The sequence below is a fragment of the Euprymna scolopes genome, chromosome 35 (genome assembly GCF_053919585.1).
Source record: "Euprymna scolopes isolate OS-2025 chromosome 35, ASM5391958v1, whole genome shotgun sequence".
Lineage (NCBI taxonomy): Eukaryota > Metazoa > Mollusca > Cephalopoda > Sepiida > Sepiolidae > Euprymna > Euprymna scolopes.
Genome location: NC_136516.1, coordinates 47,737,740 through 47,759,258, shown reverse-complemented (window position 1 = coordinate 47,759,258; position 21,519 = coordinate 47,737,740). Strand labels below are relative to the sequence as shown.

Here is a 21,519-nt window from a genome sequence, read left to right as displayed (position 1 = left end):
GGGCAACGTCTTTTGTTTTGATTTACCCAAAACCACACCTCGAAACACCCGGGCATCGCCGGGTACCCCTGCTAATCTTCTATAATATAAATCTCACCTGTGTTTAAATGCATGTATGTATGTCTGCCTAAGTCAAGCTTCAAAATAGATACTGATCTCATGAAATCCGTCGCCTCTGTCGAAAGTTTTAGGCAGACATACAAACATACATACATACAAACATACATACAAACATACATACAAACATACATTAAAACAGATTTATGTTATAGATTTATTTATTACAGACTATTATCCCTTTTTTTTTTTTTTTTTTTTAATTTTAAAAGTTGTTACCGTCATGGTTACCACCTGACAAAGGCCAGAGGAATGGTTGATCAAAATGAAATAACTATTAATGATAATTTAGTCCGTCGTGTGTTTAAGTTTGGAATATCATTTTTTAGATGCATTCACACATCTCTCTAAAAGGTTCTGTCAACAGATTCATCACACTCAAGTTTGAAATACCACGTTCATCATTAAACTAGCAGATTGAATAGAAGCATCTTGAGTATACGCCATCTTGTTTTAAAAGATAAAACTATATTCTTAGGAAAGCTAATGTCGCCCATGATGAAGTATATTTGTCTTGAAGCATGCTTTGCTACAGATTTGAAGAGAAATCAATAATATCGATTTGTCAAAATAAACGATCTCAATCCTCCACAAGTAGAACAAATGACTACTTCCAAATAAACCGCACAATTTCAAACCTAATAGTGGTCATGTGACTATAAGAAGCAGAAATGCTCTTAACATTTCAAATTGGTTTATATATGCAAACTCAAGTCAAAATGTGATTCCAATAAAAAAAAAAAAAACATTAAAGAATTTAAATAAATAAAACACTAAGCTGCCTTTATCTAATCTCCACGCTTAGCAGTGAAAATGTTATTTAAAACTTAACTGTGACATGTTTCCCAACAGGCAAAGCGTCTAATAGAGAAAGTTTGACACATCAAAAATAAGTTGCACCCATTCAATGTGTGTCTAGCTATTAAAATGCTTTTTCAGATTTAAGTGTGATTGACTTAGCCTCTTGAAGCTGTGCAAACCGGTAATTACAATTTTCCAATAAGGTTTACATGAAATACATTTCTCTAATGTACAGAGTGATTGGAAAGTAACTTCACATTAAGTTTTTGCAATTATTACTAAAATATAATTCTTACACAAAATGTATATAAGTGTATAAGCATGAGGTTTTATTTAGAATTCAATATGAGCATCTGCATTCACTAACACCTTCTCAAGCTGCCTGGTAATCGCACAAACTGATTTCACAAAGAACTGAAGATTGAATTGAAGACTCAGATAGAATTGATTATACTTAGCACTTGTATCCATTGCACAAACAATTATGAATTACTTGAAAAATTATTTTCTAAATTAAGGAAAATTAGACCAATTTTTAAGGGTGGGGATAGGGGGGGGGCAGTTGACACTAAAAAGTGATACTAAAAAAAGAAGGAAAGAATTATGAATTACTAGGTCTGATATCACTTCAAGAGATTTTAGATTTGAACAATTTCATGTTTTTCTAAGAAAAATGTGCATTACGAAATCTATTGGACCAGTAAAACACTTTTCTAAATTAAGGTAAATTTGGCCATTTTTTTTTTAGAGGGGATGGGGAGCAGATGACACTAGAAAAATGATACTTAAAAAGGCGAAAATAAAATTTAAAAAAGAATTACTTTTAGGTCCATGTTTGTGTGGACATTTTGAAAAATCGTACACAGAAGATACTTCAAAATTGAAAAAGAAAAAAACAAACAGTGATAGCATGAAAGAAAAATATATTTTTTATTCAAAGAACAATTCAATGATGGAACTATTCAAAATATCTAAAAAAAATATATTGGGATATTTTTCGCACTTACAAAAAGCATCCTGAAAATTGGTCAATTTTTTTTTTTTTTTTTTTTTTACAAGAATCAGCTCAAATTTTTAAAGTAGTTACTGCAGACAACAAACAAGTTGATATATGATTATTAAAAATATCAAAATTGCACTAAAATCCTACATTAAGCAGTGCAAAATAGTGCGCAATTTATTTTCAACAATCTAAGCATGTGTCAGTTTCCAGCAATTTTTTACTCCAATCCATCAAAATAAAAAGTACATGCTAAATACAATCAATTTTTTTTTTCTTCAGTTCAGCTTCTATTTTCTGAGCATTGTTGCATTTATTTTGCATGATAATTTTAGTGATAGAAACATAAGACCATTCCAAGGCGTTTGTCTTGATGGATGGGAATGAAAATTTGCAGGAAACTGGTACAGCTCCAAAAACTAAGATTTGATTGAATTTGCGTTAGCCTAGAAAATAGTGTTCTACTTGTGCAATGGTTCTAATAATGCTCATTTCTCTTAAGTAACATTGAAATCAACGGTTCTATGGTATTAAGTTACGTTATTCGACTGTAGCTATGTGGATGATTTAAAGACAATGGATCGGTCCAAAACAGGCGTGTTAGATGCCAATGCGCTGAGGAAGGTAACGGCATCTCACTCCATGTATTCTGCCAAGTTCAAATCATGTGATGTCTTCAAAGGAATCGGACTAACAATGAACCAATGCCTATGACCAACACTAACCATGATTTCATCTATAGCATGGAAAATGCTATGACACAAGAACACTGAAATAATTTTAAAATAAAAAATAAAAAATTTTTTTTTTAAATTTAAAAAATGATTTGGTATGGAATTTTATGTAAGATTTCTATCCGGTCGTGATTGATGAAAGTGACCTTTGTGGATCAAAGAAAGGGTTCAGTTTGAAATTTTATACAGCATCCAGTTTGACAAGACACACATGTGGAAAGTCGGTTACATAGGTTGAAATACTGTGAGAATAACATCCAAGTTGAGAACAGTTGTCCGAATAATTCAGATTCAAGGGATTTGTTGTTGTTGTTGTTCTCTATATCTTTATACATAAAATTAATTATGTGTATGTGCTTATATTTTTATAGTTTTAGAATTAATTTTCGTCCTAATTAACTGATCATTATGAATTTTGAAAAACTGCTAGGCAAAAATGTAGAGAATATATCTTATATAATTCAAACACGATAGAATATATGGTTATGTGGCAGTTTTAGTCATTTAAAACTGCTTTACAGCTTCACCGTTCACTCATTTTTTTACTAAATTTCAAACAATTATTACATCAAAAAACAAAAAAAATAACCCTACATCCGACGGCAGTATGCTCCAAACTAGAAATGCTGTGTACGTCTTTAAATGCCCCATAACAGAATGTGTCTCCAAAAATAACACATACATTGGCATGACTTGAACGAGCATCTCTCGTCGACTAACATGTCACCTATCTTCCCTGATTAGCTCCATTTATCAGCACCTCACAGTACATGACACCCCCAAAACCGAATTTAGAGACATACTAATAAAAAATACTGCCGTTTTAGCTGTCTCACACTGATCTCCGTCTCCCAATTATTGAAGCCTTGCTAATCCATATTTAAAAAACAACCATTAATACAGCTGAATACAAAGCGGATGGCACGCTTAAATGCTTTTAAGTATTTGAAACGATTTTAATCACCTTTCCATTCAATTCATTACCTTATTTTTTATCACTCGCCTGAGAATGACATGGAGGTCGAAGACGTTCACGAATACAGCAAATTTCTTTTTACACTCAAACAGAATGTTCAGAAACTAGTTCGTCAAAAAGAAAAAAATGGATTGTAAGAAAAATAAACAAGAGTTGTCTCTGCTTTTCAATGAAACGTGCACACATATGTTATAAAGAGATATATTTTATTATTTTTTGGGTGGGGGAGAGGAATCCTTTGCAATGAGGCTTCATAATTTGTGCATCCATTCTGTCAATCACCTGAAGAAGACCAGAGGGAAGTATGCCGAAACATGGTCAAACAATAACTATAAAGATGAGGATAACAGCCTGCAAAAAGAATTTTAGGTATCGATTTTCCAATATTTACTTCAACAGTGCTCAATACACGAGCAGAGCCAGGTAGTAAGTTATGAAGGTATATTTCAGCCTTCAAAATGGCAGCTCACACAGAAAGATAATTATTCTCAGATCAGAAACTCTGAAAGTTTGAACAGAAAAAAAAAAAAAAAAGCTGAAACGCGTTTTCTATGATTGCATATTTTGAAATTTTATATTTTTCACCCTTGCAAGAAACCATCCAAACAATTTTTGTAGTTCCGAAAAGATAGCATCAGTGTGTTTAGAGCAACAGAAATTAAAGTTAAAAATACTTACATAATTTTTTCGAAGATCTGGATGATCTTTTTCTATTCCGTCGTCTAAAATGGTGACGACAACACCTTTTCCCGTATATCCTCTTTCCCATGCTTGCCTTACATTCATATCAAGACCATGTCCTCTATTCTGAAATGAACAAAAAAATGACAAATGTTGAAAAATGTTTTAAAGAAGAAAAAAAAAAAAAAAAATAGGTGCTTCTACTGATCTTTTTTTTTTCTTTTTTTTTTTTTCAATTCTAATAAATTACAATGGTAACTTCCAAATTATGCAGTGATAATTACCTGAATATTACTGAATCATTTTTAAAATAAAAAACAACTTTAATTGTGTTAGCAGGTGAAAAATTGCTGGCATCTTGTTTAAATCAAAATGGAAAATTACCTCCCTTTTTGAATTCTCATTTGTCTTATGATTGTTTTCATCAAATTCTATTTTTTTTTTTATTTTCTTTAATAATTTTCTACCTTATCGATTTTTGTAATTTTTGGATATAAATCATCTTTAAAATATGAGGAATACGTAGATACCATTGTTCTCATGTAAAATTCAGTTTTACGATTTCCGAAATTTCGTCCTAATAGTGTAGAAGCATCAAAAATTATAATTTAGTTTACATGATTTTGTGCTGTTCTGTAGTACAGGACATTTCATAGCACAGTTGAAAAGCACGACTGGAGGTTTTTTTGTTTTTTTTAACAAAGGATCACCACTTATCAAAGCCTGGAGGCCACTCGAGGATAAGGGTTATTGAGCATAATGTCAATGGAATAATTTCTTAGTAATTGTTAGTAATAGAAAGTAGTAGGTAAATTGGATTATTTAATGGGAAGATTCATCAAGAATTTGTTTACACTGGACTTGAAGACAACCAAATTGTAGTCAGCTGGAAAATGAGAGTTCCACAGGCATACAGTTCTGAAAAAGCTTTGTTCATGGAATCTATGTTTCGGTTTAGGCACAAATAAAGAGTGGGGAAAATTATTGACAGTGGTTTCAGCTAGGTGGGTGTTTTTCGTGAAAGATTGGCGAGAGGGGACCCTTGCCATGGAAATAATGATAAAGCAGAGACAGGCTCGCAACGGCTCTTCTGTGGGAAAGAGGTTGCAGGAAAGAGAAAAGGGCGTACCCCACTAAGTTACGAAGTCTATTTTGAACGCTCTCAAGGCAGGATAAACTGCTTCTAGCAGCTCCTGCCCAGATATGGCAACAGTACTCCATCATTGTCCGTATCTGGCTTTTATATAGGTAGAGAATTGCATCAGGAGTGAGACATCTACTGGAGCGGTAGAAGGATCCCACTATTTTTCCAGCGACCTTGGCAACAGATTTGATGTACATGTTCCATTTCAGATCAGGAGTAAAGGTCAAGCCCAGAAGCTTGTCAAAACAGAGCCTCCCCAAGACGAGAGCCATTCATTTCAATTGATGCCAAATGTTTGATCTTTTAAAGGAAATTAATACAACCGCGTTTAAAGATAAATGTGTATGTGTATCATATCTTAATTACCTATTTGAATTGTTTAATACTTACCAATTTATCGAACAAAAATACTTATCTTAATCTTATCAGTGGAAGATTTCTGAAGATCAAGCATTTGTCAACAGGCCTAAAATCCTGCTTCTCAGCTGTGCCATGAAATGGCCTGCAGCATGGAACGTTATGTATAATGCACAATGCAACATTGGACGATTCATGATATAAATGGATTTGATTACTTCTTCAAATTTCCACAATCTTTAAATGATTAACTATAAACATTAAGAATTCGTATTCTCCAGATGTACTCACTTGAAATGCACATTTAGCAAAGAAAATTAAGTCTGAAACTTGATTATAGACCAACCAATGAAAATAGCATTTTATCAAGACATTTGTTCTTGGAGAAGAAAAGCTAATAAATATTACTTTTTATTTCGCATATAAAGTAAGATTTTCCCGTATTTCGTTCATGGAAATAAATCCAACAATTGTTAGCTTTAAAAAAAAATAAAAAAAAAATAAAAAAAAATGTTTTTTGTTATTGATTTTGGCCACATATTGGTCAAGCAAAGATTGTCTTTGAAACCATTTTTTCTAAATTTGATCTTCAGTCCTAACCCATGTTTTTTGTTTTTTTTTTTAATTTCATCACCAATTTAATGTCTGCTTTAAAGACTGGCATGTGCTGGACAGCAAAATCAGTCATGCTCAAATGAAGTGGGCAAAAAAATCGTTCCTTCATTTTCTCTGCTCCTGCTACTACGACAATGACGTCATGTTGGACCTAGAGAATGTTGACGTTAGTTTAAAACTACCTGCAAGTGTTTTAAAAGCTTTAATTTTATCCGTTCTCAGTTGTATGTCTCTTTGGCGTAGGGGGTAACGTGTCGGCCATTTTTTTTCGCTTTAGCCTAGATGTTTCGGGTTCGAGCTTGTCTTTCTACCTAAACCTTTTTTTCTTTTTTAACGTTTGTTCGCCATTTTGCTTTGTATTGGTTTTTTCCAATTTTTCTTAACATCGGGGTTTTTTTTTATAATATTAAAACAGGGTCACCCTCTTCTACATACACCCCCCCCCAAACACCCGGGCAACGCCGGGTACCCCGCTAGTTTATAATATAAATCTCACCTGCCTGTATGTATGTATGTACGTATGTATGCCTAAAACTTTCAACATAGGCGACGGATTTTCACGAGATCAGTATCGTTTTGAAGCTCGCCCCTTCGGACAACAAATATTGAAAAATTGGCTAAAACCATTAATTCCTTCGCCCTCAACTGGGCACTTTTCTACAGAGAAAGTTTGCCTCACTTCCGGTTTAACAATGAGCGCAACAGCAAAGACGTCACTTTTTTTTTTTTCTTTTACATTCTTTTTCTCCTTTGTGGTACATGATCAAGCCTGCCTGCCCGCCTACCAACCATCATTTTTTTCTTTTCTTTTTTTTTTTTGCTTAACACACATTTCCAAACACAATATTCAATAATGAAGATCTACCTACATCAAGAAAGTAGTCACACATAGTGTGTGTGTGTGTGTGTGTGTGTGTGTTGGAAACATTAAAGGCAGTTCACAAAATAGATGAGCCCAACTTTCAATCGCACGTATGGAAATACTCTGCATATTGCATGCAAAATCTACAGCTGTGTTTAAACAGTCACTAGTGAGATTCCAGCATTGTTGAATCCTACGTTTGGTTGTTGTGCCTCTTGTATGATGTTCAGTTTCCAATTCCTTAGTTGCATTTCCCATTGGTTGTTAATATTTTCTGACACCTTTTATAACAAAATCATTGGCCAAAGTAGAAGATATTATATAGTGTCAAATAAATGGCAGATTAAAATATCTAACGTTAAAAAAGCGTGACTTTTAACTCTTCAATAACTAAAATTAATACATTCCAACAATTAAGCAAGATTTAAAAATGTAAAAATTAGCGATCAATATAAAGTTCAGTCTGTGTATATGTTTGTGTGTATGCCGGCACTAACCCTATTTAGATTTAACCGGCTTCCTCCAAAGGAGGAAGTTCCATGGGAGTATAAAATTCACAAACGGTCCCCAGTCGCATATATATCCCTGTGAGGGGAGATGACGACGCTAGGTTTTTGCAACTCTTGCAAGGTGTTGACGTCCTCCTACATACAGCGCTTGGAATTGCCAAATTGGTCACCCATTTTAGCAATGACCCAGTTAAATGTTGCTTAACTTCGGTGATCTGATGGGAACCGGTGTATCAACGTGATTATCCCATACATTGTATTTGTATGTACATGATTCACTCCGAATCTAATTAACTGATCATTATTAATTGTGTAACACATCTGCTAGGTGTAAGGAGTCACAATGTGGGTTACATTTAGTTTAATTTAATTTATGCAAAAAAAAAAAAAAAATGACAAAGACAATAGAAGCCCCCCCCCCTTTTTTTTATTATTCAAATATGTGATTTTTTGTGAAATTTTATTGCGGTTTGTCAGAGACATTATATGGGCACAACCTTCCACTTGAAAATCGAAATAATTCCGATTTCTATTTGACAACAATTAAGTTAGATTCTCTGAATTCTATTACAAGTATAAAACACAGTCTCTTCCCAACATAGTTTCGGTAGTTACGGTAATATTGTTCCAATGTCTATTTCTATAATCATTTAATGGAAATTATAAATCTCAATTTTTTTAATAAATGAAAAGAAATGTACAGCTATAAAAATTGAATTTCACAAATTGATTAAAATAACTGAATTATTCTCCAAGAACTGGCACGCATTCTAGTGTATTTAATTCAAGAATGAAATATTTTGTAAATACATTATTTAGTTGGATTTTTATTTCATAAAATAATGGATAAGAAGCCGATTTGACAATTTGTTAGTGCAAATACACTCACACTACAGATTTAAAAAATGAACATCACTGAAAACAATATATGAAATATCTGATGAAGTTCATTAAAAAATGTCTTTTAAAAACATGCAATGTTAGTTTTGCTGAAATAGTTGATTATCGAATAACAATCAGGAATAACAAACCAAAATTGAACGTTTTTACTGAAGTAAAAACATTTAATTGAAATACTTGCATTGTAGGTAAGAAATAGGGATGTGATAACAGTATATTCTTTTCATTGTTTTGACTCTTTAGTACATATCCGTTAATATCTTATGTTTTTATATAGACGGATGTGGTTATCGGTTGATTAAGTGTGTCTTACTGTGTCGGATATATACCCGAGAGTCAAAAGAATGAAAAGCATATCACAATCCTAGTAATAAATAACATTGCAATTTAAGATCTAAAATAATGAGGATATAATTTTACATTTTTAATTGGTTTTTGCCTAATTAATGAAACTTGGTTAGTTTATATTTTGTATATGAATTAAGACAAAAAAGAGGGGGTTTTTTTTGTTCACTTGCCTCCCCACGAGGGCAGAGTTAGACACAAAGTCGTTTTTTAATGGAGGGGGGGGGACCAGCTCCCTCAAAAAAGAGGCACACTGGTTAGTAAAAAAAAAAAAAAAATCAGTCATGAAGGATTTCTCTATTAATCGAGACCAAAAAAGTGCAATGAGATATTAAATTCTTTATTCAAGCTAAAATTACAATGTAAGTTCAAACTGAACAAAAAACTTCGGCATAAGGCCAATTCAAAAGGGGAGAAAATGGGGGTCATCGGTCATCTTTGTCACTTCAGAACTAAACAAAAGGTTCTCTTAGCTAGTATCTTCTTTCACCATAATACCGCGTTCACCCTTTCGTACTGCGGGACGTCCTACTTAGAACCCAATTGTTTAATTTACGTTTAAAAACAAAGATAAAATGGTACAATAATTAGTGTGGAGGGCGAAGGAAGAAAAAATACAAAAGTGGTCAGTAGAACCCTCCTAGACCGCCCATTCCACTTCGGTTTGTAAAGGATCCTTAGCTCCTGCGGCACAGTCTCTAAGTGGGGATGCCCTCTAGATGGGATGAAATGGAGAAGTGAAAAATTGTAAAGGAGGGGGGGGGGTCTTGACCCGAAGGCCAAGAAAGAAAAAAGACAACCCTTTTTAGTAGTTAATTTTATCAGTCATTCGAGCAAGAAACATTAACAAATGCAACGATTGGTTTTAACCAATCGTTGCATAGAAATGAAACCTATCACAAGGAAAATGTGTATAGGGAGAAAGTCAACCTTATTTCATACTAGTAGGGCTACCCGACGTAGCCCGGAGAAAAAGTAACATAGAAATTTCTATCTCTTTACCTCTCTATCCAACTCCTTCCCCCCCCCCCCGCTCTCTTTTCCCACCTCCTCTTTTGATCAGCCTCTTTTTGGACATACTCACCTCGAATTGTCATAAGGGAAGTAACTCCTTGATTTTAAATAAAAAATCAGAGTGGTTTCCCTTTTCGCTGACGAAATGTCTACCAGATTAGGATTAAAGAATGAATATTTTTTTTATAAATTACAGATATTCATCCAGAGCAACACCCATCAAGAAAATACCAACTCGTCATAATTTTTAGTTTTAGCCAGATATTCATACACACAAAATTGCCCTTTATGTAATAGATGAAAATATAGTATATTTAATCTACAATTATCAAATGAAAATATGAAATAATAGTATTACCGGAATAAGTATCTTATAAAATGTCTTCCTGGTGTATATGAATACAGTACTAATAGATTTGTGGGAATGAAAGCTCGTCCAACATCCTGTATCTATGACTATTGTATAAAAAATTAATGATCAGGATTAAATATTGAAATGGAAGAAATTGATCAAAAAGATTTTTTTCCCCCTTTAAATAGAATAATATGCCAAAAATTACTAACTGAGCAGATTTATATATAGGTCTTTTGGGATTAGCTTTAGTTTATATATAAGATAGTTTGGATGTATATTATTCATAAGCTGAAAAAAAATTAAACAGAAGAATTTCGTTTTTATGAAAAAAAAAAAAAAATCTAAAGAACAAACATTCTTGGAATTCCGATATTCATGAACAATGAATAAGTTAGCATCTTGTAATAAAGTCAGAAAAATATACATAAAATATTGGACTAAAATATGTTCTAATAAAAAAATAACACATCTGAGAAAAATATTTTCTTCCACTTTCAATGTTGGAATCAATAAGAAAAAAAAAAGGGGGGGGTAGTTTTGAAAAAAAAAATTTTTTTTTTAAGAAAAGATTTTGATATGACAACTGTCACAAATCTTTCAAAAATATTTCTTGAACGGTTAAAAACTAAATTCTCCTTATAATTTTTTTTTTTTTCAATCAAAATAAAATACACATGAGAGTCAAAGTATTTGTCAATAATAGTTCAACAATGGTTAGAATTTTGTAAATAACTTACATAACATCATTTTTGTTTGTTGCAAACTATTTTCATTTTGTTTGCTATGTTAATTTTTCTGAACTGAAATCGAATTCATAAACTTTTAATTGACATGCTTATTTACTAGGCTATATGTGCAACTAGCCTGGGTGTCTGGCTGCGTTGCCAGTGTGTTTGGAGGTGTGTGTTGAGAAAAAAAAAAAAGTTGTAGTAAGCAGACAGGTTCAAATCCATTCAGCGAAAAGGAAAAAGAATGTGAAAAAACGTGACGTCTTTGCCGTTGTGTCCATCGTCAAACCGGAAGTGGCGAAGGTTTAAATTGAAGCTAGTCAATCGAAAAGAGGGGATAACTTTCGAAAAAAAGCGACCCCTCCCTGTAGAAAAGTGCCTAGTTGAGGGTAAAGGAATTAATATTTTTAGCCAATTTTTTGGAATTTGTCGTCTGAAGGGTCGAGTTTCAAAACGATACTGATCTCATGAAAATCCGTCGCCTCGGTCGAAAGTTTTAGGCAAACAAAAACAAAAAAAAAAGTATACATACATATATTTAAACAGACAGGTGAGATTTGTGTTATTTTTAAAAATCATCAATCTATGACATCTCAGAAATAGTCAAATGAAGAGCTTTGTATTAATGGAAGCCTGCACCCTATGACAATTCTTATGAAAATAGAATCCTCTTTTTTTTTTCTTTTTTTTTGTAAGCAATTGCATGTAAACAATCTAAACAATGTTGGTGGTGAAAAGAAATTTTTTAAATAATATTTTAGAGTGAGTAATCGATTTCACACATAAATTTAACATAAAATGATCACTCCCTTCCGGTTTATTAAGCAGTAATAAACATCCACTTCAAGACCAAACGGTTTTTAAGGACGCATCATTAGAAATGCCATTTGGTCCGGAAATGGTGATCATTTTATGTTAAATTTATACACAAATGTAACCTCCCCCATTCATGTAAAAAAAAAAATGTAATATATATATATATATATATATATATATATATATCATTTAAAGCTGAATGTGTGTGTGGTCACGAATAGGCTCCTATATGGTTGACTATTTTAAAAAGTTGATTACATATAATGATAGATGTATCGAGACACAGGAATGGGTATGTTTGATCTAGCAGAAAGGTGGTTCATTAAAATTGTGGGGTTTGTATTCGCGCCTCGTCCACAAAGTATGGAAATAAAAAATTTAAAAATTTAAAAAAAAAAAAAACGTTTACAAATGTTTTTGATATAGATGTACATGAGAATACTTTGATAAGTATGTTTCAACTTATGGGGATGGTATAATAAAATTGTGCAGTCTGCGTTCGCGCCTGGCCTCCATAGAATGGAAATAGGCACAAACTTTAATGAAGACTTTTCATATCTATCTGCGTAAGTATACTTTGATAATTATGTTTCAGTTTGAAGAAATATAGTATAAAAAATTATGGGGTGTTCGTTCGCACCTGACCTCCATAGACTGGAAATATGTCATAAAGTTTAACAAGGTTTTTTTTAATATAGATCCACAGAATATTGTGATAAGTATTTCAGTGTGAGCAGGTATGGTATAATAAATTATAGGAGTTATCTATTTTATTTTTACTTTCATCATATTTTGCTTTGGTTTTGATAACCCCAAATTCGAAGCTATCTCTTTACAACCCTTCCTTTTCATAACCTATCATACTTTCATAAATCAGAGTCCATTTTCCGTAGGCTGTTTTTAAACCCAGTCAATGACAGGTTCTTTTGCTAGTATATATATATAGCATTACAAGCATATGCTGTATTTTTGTGGACATCGGCAATATTACATACCTAATGTGCTTCAACAAGTCATATCTTTTTTATTTGTTGGTCAATTTTTAAAAGAATTACATTGATGAAAAGAGAATAGAATAAGCATTCTAATGATGTTAATTTATTTTTCTTTTATGCGTTCAATGTTTTTATGTTCCAAGTTAAAAATGAAAAAAAAACGGTAAAGAATTACGACAGCAAAAAGGGAAACTGTTTTTTCAATGTTTACATTTCATACGTTACGTTTGGATATACATTAGCAGGGTCAAATTTGATTGGATATGGCTGAAATTTTACAGGCTATATAAGCAGAGAAGTCCATTTCTACTGAACTTTGATTTTTATTTTTACGATCGCAGGAAGGTAAATTACGACCGAGCAAATCTGACAAAGAATATTTCAAAATTGATAAGATAAATCGGTATATATCATCCATTTTCGTATAAATAATAGTTTCAGAATTATTTTCATGTATAATATGTAAATATTTGATAATTATTAATTGTGCGGAAATTTCTTTAAGATGTTATCTTTTATAGAAATTCAAATCTGCTTAAAAGGAAATGGCTTGCTATGCGCTAACCATCGTCAGTGTATTAACAAGTTTGTATTTTCTAAATAGAAAACTTTTTTCTGCTTTCAAAATGAAAAAAGTTTCCTTTTTTTATTTTGAGTTTGTCAATTTATAAAAATTATCAGGTTTTTCAAATTTGATTTTCAAATACTATTTTATTGTTTTTAACGCTTTTAGTACAAATGCAATAAAAGCGTTAAAAAACAACAAAAAACAAACTAAGTACATGCTTTTGTTTTGAGTGGTAAAGAAACAAAATAGTAAAAAATAAAAACAAATAAAAACTTATGCTATCATGCTGAAATAATGATATTTAGAAACCCTTTCTTAACATGAGGAAGGAAGGGTGTTTTGTTAACTATTCTGTACTTTCACTTAACAATTTAATAAAGTATATCGTGAAACTTGAATTTATTTTTGACTCAAAGTCAAGACCATTTTTTCGAATCTGTAAAACAAACGCATTTCTTGTTTTTTAGCTGAAGATATCTAAATAATAATTAGGCGGTTCGATAAAGAATTTCATTGTGATGTATTTTGTAAATTTTTACCTTGTTTCCACCTTAACATTTTTCTTTAAAATGACTATCATAAGGTTTTCGGGTATGCTGAAAACGAATATCGCATTTAAATTTTCTGCAAATAAGTAGCATTCCAGATATTAAGCATTATTGCTGGTGGTCATTTTGGTACATGTGTTTGCGCATAATTTCTTGGCGTTACGTTTCTGCGTACCAAGATGGCTACCAGTGATAACATAAGAAATGACATTGCTTAATATCCGGAAAACTACTTATTTGCAGAAAATTTTAAATGCGATATTCGTTTTCAGCATACCCTAAAACATACAAGTAATCATTTTAAATGTTAAGGTGGAAGCAAGGTAAAAAAAATTACCGTTTTATTTCTTTGTTTACATAGTTGAACTTTCAGTAAAACAGAATAGAAATGACGAAAATTACCATCAACTGGTGAATATATAGTTGTTGCTTACCAGGATTCCTGGTATCCTGGTATTGTGGAAGTTACATCAAGGATTCATGTAGAGTATGATTTATAGTTGCATCTAAAAAAATAGGGGTATATTTTTGGCCAGATAGAAGATTTACAAAATTGAAAATTGGTCCCAAAATGCATAAGGTTTGGTCAATTATGGGAATTTCCATCTTTTACAGAAATCCAAAATCTATATGAAAAAATTTCTTTGATTTATTCCTGAGATAAATTCATATCTACTCAATTTTTTTTTTTTTTTTCTGTGAAGAGAGTAGTAAATACCGGCCATGAATGCTCTTTAGGCATTCAATGGTTACACCCAGATTAAGCTCTCCTTTGGTAGGGAGGCAGGAAAATGTCTGCTCTCAATAAAGCTATATTTAAATACCAGTATAATACTTAGTTTTGTTCATGAATAGACATCCACTATATGATACCATGCGCCAGTTTAAAAAAAATTGAAATTTGTACATCTGAATTTACGATTCATGGCTTATGGTAAAAAGATACATCAGATTTGACTGCATAATCAGAAAGAGCACACAATTTTACATAAGACTGTCAAGTTTCATGAGAATAGCTTGAAAAATAAATAAATGGTGGCGAAATTACCAAATTTCTTGAAATGTTGAGGTCTGTAATTTAGCCTATTTTTTCTAAAGAAAAATGTCCACAGAAACGCCTAAATTTTGGCACTTAAAATTCTCATAACTTTTAAACTACTGATGGTATTTGCATAATTCAAACGGTTTTAAGCATCTTTTACATATCTATTTTCAGGCAAGTTGATAAAATAATTATCTAAAAAGAAAAAAATCAACTTCTAATGCTTATATATATATATATATATATATATATATATATATATATATACACACACTTGTACCCGATATTATTCATACCCCTCGGATCTTTGAGATTTCTATAAGAATATTGCTCAAACCAGAAGGTAGACAATATTAAAGGGATTTCAAACAATAAATCAAGCATAAGCATTTAATTTAAACTCAACAAATAAATAAATTATGCAAGTTTGAAACATTATACAAAGAAAAACAATAATGACACTAGTTCAAAATTATTCATACCTCTCTTACTAATAGTCAATAGCATGCCCTTTATTCTTAATAACTGTCTGTAACCGTTTTGGATATTTATCAACAAGGTTTTTACAAGCATCAACACTGATTTTTTACCATTCTTCAATGCAGTAGTTCTCCAAATCCCTCAAATTTCTAGGTTTCCGCTTTTTAACCTCAGTTTTCAATATGTGCCAGAGGTTTTCGATAGGGTTCAGGTCGGGACTCTGGCTAGGCCATTCCAAAACATTAATTTGATTATCCTCAAACCATTTCTTGACTATTTTGGCAGTATGTTTTGGATCATTATCCTGTTGAAGGACCCAGTTTGGTCCTAAATGGAGCTTCTCCGCATCCTGTCTAATATTTTTCTGGAGTATCTCCAAATATTGCTCCTTCTTCATGGTTCCATCTTTCTTGACCAAACTACCTGGACCACTAGCCGAAAAGGAGCCCCAAAACATTAGGCTACCACCACCATGTTTCACCGTGGGTATGGTGTTCTTTGGGTTGTAAGCTTCTCCTTTCTTCCTCCAAACGTAAGAAGCATCCATATGGCCAAACAATTCAATTTTTGTTTCGTCAGTCCACAAAATACTTGAGAAAACGGACTCTGGAGAATTCACATGGGTCCTAGCAAACTTTAGATGTGCTGCAAGGTGTTTTCCGGTGTGCAATGGAGTCCTTCTTGGTCTTCTTCCTTTCAGACCATTTTCATGCAGAGTCCTTTGCAATGTTTGCCTTGATATTTTTATGTCAGAAGACTCCAGATTTTCTAAAATGTCCTTAGTAGTGGTGGTTGAATTTGCATTAACACTTCTTACAATATTCCTGATGGCTCTAGCAGACAGTTTCCTTTTCCTTTCTCTACCAATCAAGTTGTTTGTTGTGTGTAACCTAAACCATCCTTATGTGAATTCACAATTTTAGTCCTAAAATCATTACTAAGCTCTTTTTTTCTTCCCCATTCTAATAATTTTTATTCTTTTATTGGTTTTCAGTTGATATCATTTTAATTTCTGAAAAATGCAAAAAACGAAATGAAATTAATCAAAGGTTGTATAAAAGCATTCAAAATAAGAATCAAACAGGAAACAAACAGTCAGAAACTCGATTAATACTGAAAAAATAAGGGGGTATGATTATTTTTGAACATTGCAGATTTTATAAATAGCTGTATATTTCTTTTATTACAAGTATCCCGAGATTTTAAAATGACGAAAATGATCAGAAGAGGTTTATTAAGAATATGTATCAATATGGACGTAAACAATAAATTCTTACAAAGTTACACCTAATAAACTCGATTTTCAAGGGGGGTATGAATAATATTGGGCACAAGTGTATATATATATATATATATACACACACACACACACTTACTAGCAGGCCACCTGGCATTGTCTGGTCATAAGATAGGCTTCAATCTGACATTTTTATTCATGCAGACAACATATTTTTCAGACAATTCTCTATCAATTATTATGTTACATGAAAAGGGCTGTCCTCTTTTCATATAAATAAAAAAAAATAGGGAATTAGTTAAATGTAAATATGAAATAGGATCGTCAAGGATTCGAACTTGCGAAGCTAGATTTGGAACTGAAAATTCCAATCATAAGTTAAAATAAATACAGAATGTTATTGAAATAAGGAATTGCAATTGTTTAGCTTACATATCTATTTTTGGAAAAGGAATGTAATAATGAAACTTGTTTTTTTAAGGAATTTAATCGTCAATTGAAATTGTAAACATATTTTGTAAAAATGTTATTTGAAAAATAGGTTACTGAACTTGGGGTCATGTCAAGTTTGGCAACGTGATGCATATCATCCAACGTGCTTTATGAGCACATGTTTAATCATGCGATGACGTGAAGAGTTCTCAATATAGGTAGAGTTTTTAGATGCAGTCTGGGAGAAGAGTCAGAGAGAAGCAGAGAGGTTCAGACCGATTCTCCGTTAGAATCAAGACACCCTCTAGAAGTGAGAGGGTTTTAGAAATAACCATGTAAAGAAACTTTGAATTCGTCAAGCGAAATCATGGACCGGTTATGAAATAAAGGACGTCATCATCTTTGTGTATCTGCGTCTTCGTGTTGTGATTCAACAGAAAAGATATTGTCCATTTACGTTCTAAGAACTTTGTGAAAATCATCTCAAAAATAGGTAAGAAATATATGTATCAATATTTATAGAAACACTCCCGTTTATACAGAACTGTCTCTCTCTTTATATATACTCTATATCTCACCAATGACTCCATCTCTTACAACATAGACATTTTAAGACATATGAACACGCAACACATGAACTCTCACTAAGACTGTCTCTAGATATCACTCTAAGACTTTCACAAATATGAACAACAACAAATGACATCAGTCCTCTTCGAATAAGAATTACATAATATATACGAATATTTGGTGCCGTATTTGGTACTTCTAATAATAACACCCTATGCAACAATTATATTGAACCTAATATGTAGTAGGAAGATCCAAACTAAAAAAATGACTTGGGTGCCATCAGTTAGAATCAAAATCAAAACATACAACTATCCACCCTCATTCCTAAGCCGCTGAGTCATACCCATACGCATATATAAATTCACCTGCCATCCCTATTTTTAAAAGATGACATTGCCGAATCACTGAAGATAATATTTAAGCAAGCAACGAGGTGTGGATGGTGCACAGAATTTTATAGTTAAGATATATTATTGAAAATTAGCATAGTGTACAAGGTTATATTATTTTATAGTTAAGATATATTATTGAAATAGGCATAGGGTACCAGGTTATATTATATTATTTTGTAGTTAAGATGTATTATTGAAAATTAACATAGGGTACCAGGTTATATTAACCACTTTATCAATAATTTGAATAAATCCAATTAACTTTTCTCATATCAGACAAAAAGAAACCAATTACACAATGTACTTTTATTAGCAAATGTAAAAATATGCTGATTACATACCCCCAAGAGTAGTTATAAAAAAAGTTTGTATTTTCAAGCTATTGGCAGTTGAATGCATTTTCATAAGACTTTTTTTTTCTTCTTTTTTTTTTTACATGGAGGTCACCACTTATTAATGCCCAGAAGCCACTCGGGGATAAGGGTTATTGCGTATACAGTAATCAATGAGATGGTGTCGTAGTAATCGTTAGTATTGGAGATTTGATAAAGTGTCTTACTTAAGGGGGAGGGGGCGGTTCATCAGGAATTTGTTTATGTCGGACTTGAAGACATCTAAGTTGTAGTCAGGTGGGAAACAGGCAAGCGGAAGAGAGTTCTACAGGCGTGCAGTTCTAAGAAAGAAGCTTTGTTCATGGAATCTACGCTTTGATTTACGCACAGATAAAGACTGGGGAAAATTATTGACATTGGTTTCAGCTAGACGAGTGTTTATCATGAAAGATTGGCGAGGGGCGACCAGAGATTGGAGCTCGGACGAGCACTTGCCCTCGAAATAACGATAAAACAAAGGCTCGCAACGTCTCTTCTTAGAGAGAGAGGTTGCAGGGAAGAGAAAAGGGCATCCCCCACTAAGCTACGAAGTCTATTTTTTACTCTGTCAAGGCAAGATAGGCTATTTTTAGCAGCTCCTGCCCAGATGTGGTGGCAGTACTCCATCCTTGGACGTACTTGGCTTTTATACAGATAGAGAATTGCATCAGTAGTGAGATATCTTCTGGAGCAGTAGAAGGATCCTACCATTTTCCCAGCAACCTTGACAACAGACTTGATGTACGTGTTCCATTTCAGATCAGGAGTAAAGGTCAAACCCAGAAGCTTGTCAAAACATGGAGTCTCCCCAAGATGAGCCATCCATTTCAATTGATGCTAGATGGGAATCAGAGCGTTGATGATGTAAAGATAGGAGCTTGGTTTTAGATGCATTATAAGTAACCAGCCACCTCTTTCCCCACTGTACCACACGCTCAAGATCAGAAGAGAGAGAATCAAAGAGAACTTTGTCATTTACGGCCTTTGATGTGTTGCCATAGATGGTCGTTTCATCAGCATAGATATCGACGAATGATTTAAGTATGTGTTTTGGGAGATCATTGATGTAGATCAGGAAAAGAGTTGGGCCCAGGATGCACCCCAGCATTAATACTGAAGGCCTCTGATTTCTGCCCATCAACCACTACTCTTATGAGCCTATCAGAGAGAAATGATTTAATAATTGAGAAAACATTTCCAGTTATACCGTAGCAGGAAATCTTGTGAAGTAGGCCTTTATGCCATACCTTATCGAAGGCCTTTGATATGTCAAGAGCAATTGCCCTAGAAAGGAAAACTTTGTCGAGCGATTCACTAATCCTTGGAGATATATATATATATATATATATATATATAGATTATAATAAACATTTGTTCATTCTTAAAAAGAAATAAAAATTAAAAGTTGTATGTGCTTTAAACGTTACAGTCAAGGAAAAAATGCTGAAAAATGTCTAAGAAAAAAATGTTAATATAAGAAAAAAATGTAGTCGGCAAAACCTTTCTAGATAGTTTATGATAATTTTCCAAATGAACTACTTAAAATGTATTTATATTCCGTTAATACACTTTAATCTGTTTAAACATAAAAGAAAATTAAATGTTAAATGATGATTTTTTTTTTTTAATTTTTTAAAAAAATAATTTATCCACCTTGCAAGATTCTTAAAATGAACATATTTTTCAATAACCTAGATAGCAGCAGTAGTAGACCTATGAAGCAAAAGAGGGAAAAACGTCTCGTCTTTTTCGCTTCCTTTTCGAGAGAGAGAGAGAGAGAGAGAGAGAGAGAGAGAGAGAGAGAATTTTTATTTGTTGAATTAATAACATCACTATATAATATTTACCCCAGAGATCAATCACTTAGCACAACTTTAGACAGTTTGTGAATTTTTACCTCTACTGAAGCATAATTATTTTTACTTTTTGTTCCTCAAATGAACTTAAACATTTCAAACAATATTAAACAGATTTGTTTAGTTTTACTATTTTTCTGTAATTGATGTAATTTACAGAAAGCATGACTAAGAAGCTCAGCTAATGAAGCTATGTAACATTTTTGTATTTTTATGAAAATTCATTCAGCTGATAGTTATCTGGAGAGTGCTCAAAAGGGGAGATAATCCAAAATTGGCAGCACCTTATGTTGTTACTTATCAAAGCCCCCAAAATATAGTAGTCAGACAATGTTACTAAAAGTACATTTTATTTGATGCATTGTAAAAAAAAAAAAAAAAAAAATATTTACAAGTGTCTAAAATTCACACTAGCTTAAATTTTGCTCTTTAATCTAGAAAGTTAAGATAATCTCCACATGCTATTTTCTTGGCAACTTGTTTAGCAAAAAGTGCTGGCTACGAGCCCATCAGTTCTATCAGTAGCAGAGTGCATCAACTTTGATTAACATACACAATCAGATAATAATCTAAATCAAGCACCATAACGCCCCCCCCCCAACCTCTTCTCGGTAAATATTCAAATGATGGTGATGGGGGGAGGGGTTGAAACGTATCTCTTGTCAACATTTCAAAAGATATGAAAATGCGTTTCATCGGATCTTCTGTTGACGTTAAAGTACAAAGTATTTTTTTATAGAAATCTTTAAGGAATTCTTTAGTTTTCCAATATGGACAAAACTTAATAAAATGCAAGTTATGCTGGATAAATTCAAAGGTTTACATGGAAATCACATGAGTAATTGAAACTCACCAGAAAACGAGATCATTGTACTCTGTTAATGTCAGTTTTGAATGCTTTTAAATGTATTGGACAGCCTTTAAGAATTTACTTTCAAACTAACCTATCTCTGGCCAGGTTATTATCCCTCTTTTTCTCAAGCTTATCCTTATCACTTCCAATCATGTTTTATTTGGTCTGCGCTTGTCAACTGACCATGATACCTCAACTCTTCTACATCTACTAACCCA

The 21,519-nt window shown here is 32.6% G+C and overlaps 1 protein-coding gene across 1 annotated transcript in view; it reads right to left on the bottom strand.

The window, feature by feature from the left end:
* Nucleotides 1-21,519, bottom strand: part of LOC145259623 (furin-like protease kpc-1) — a 473,157-nt gene that overhangs the window by 206,984 nt on the left and 244,654 nt on the right. Inside the window, exon 4 of the mRNA XM_080117279.1 lies at nucleotides 4,307-4,435. Coding sequence (XP_079973405.1) covers nucleotides 4,307-4,435 — 129 coding nt within the window. The remainder of the gene's footprint in view (nucleotides 1-4,306; nucleotides 4,436-21,519) is intronic.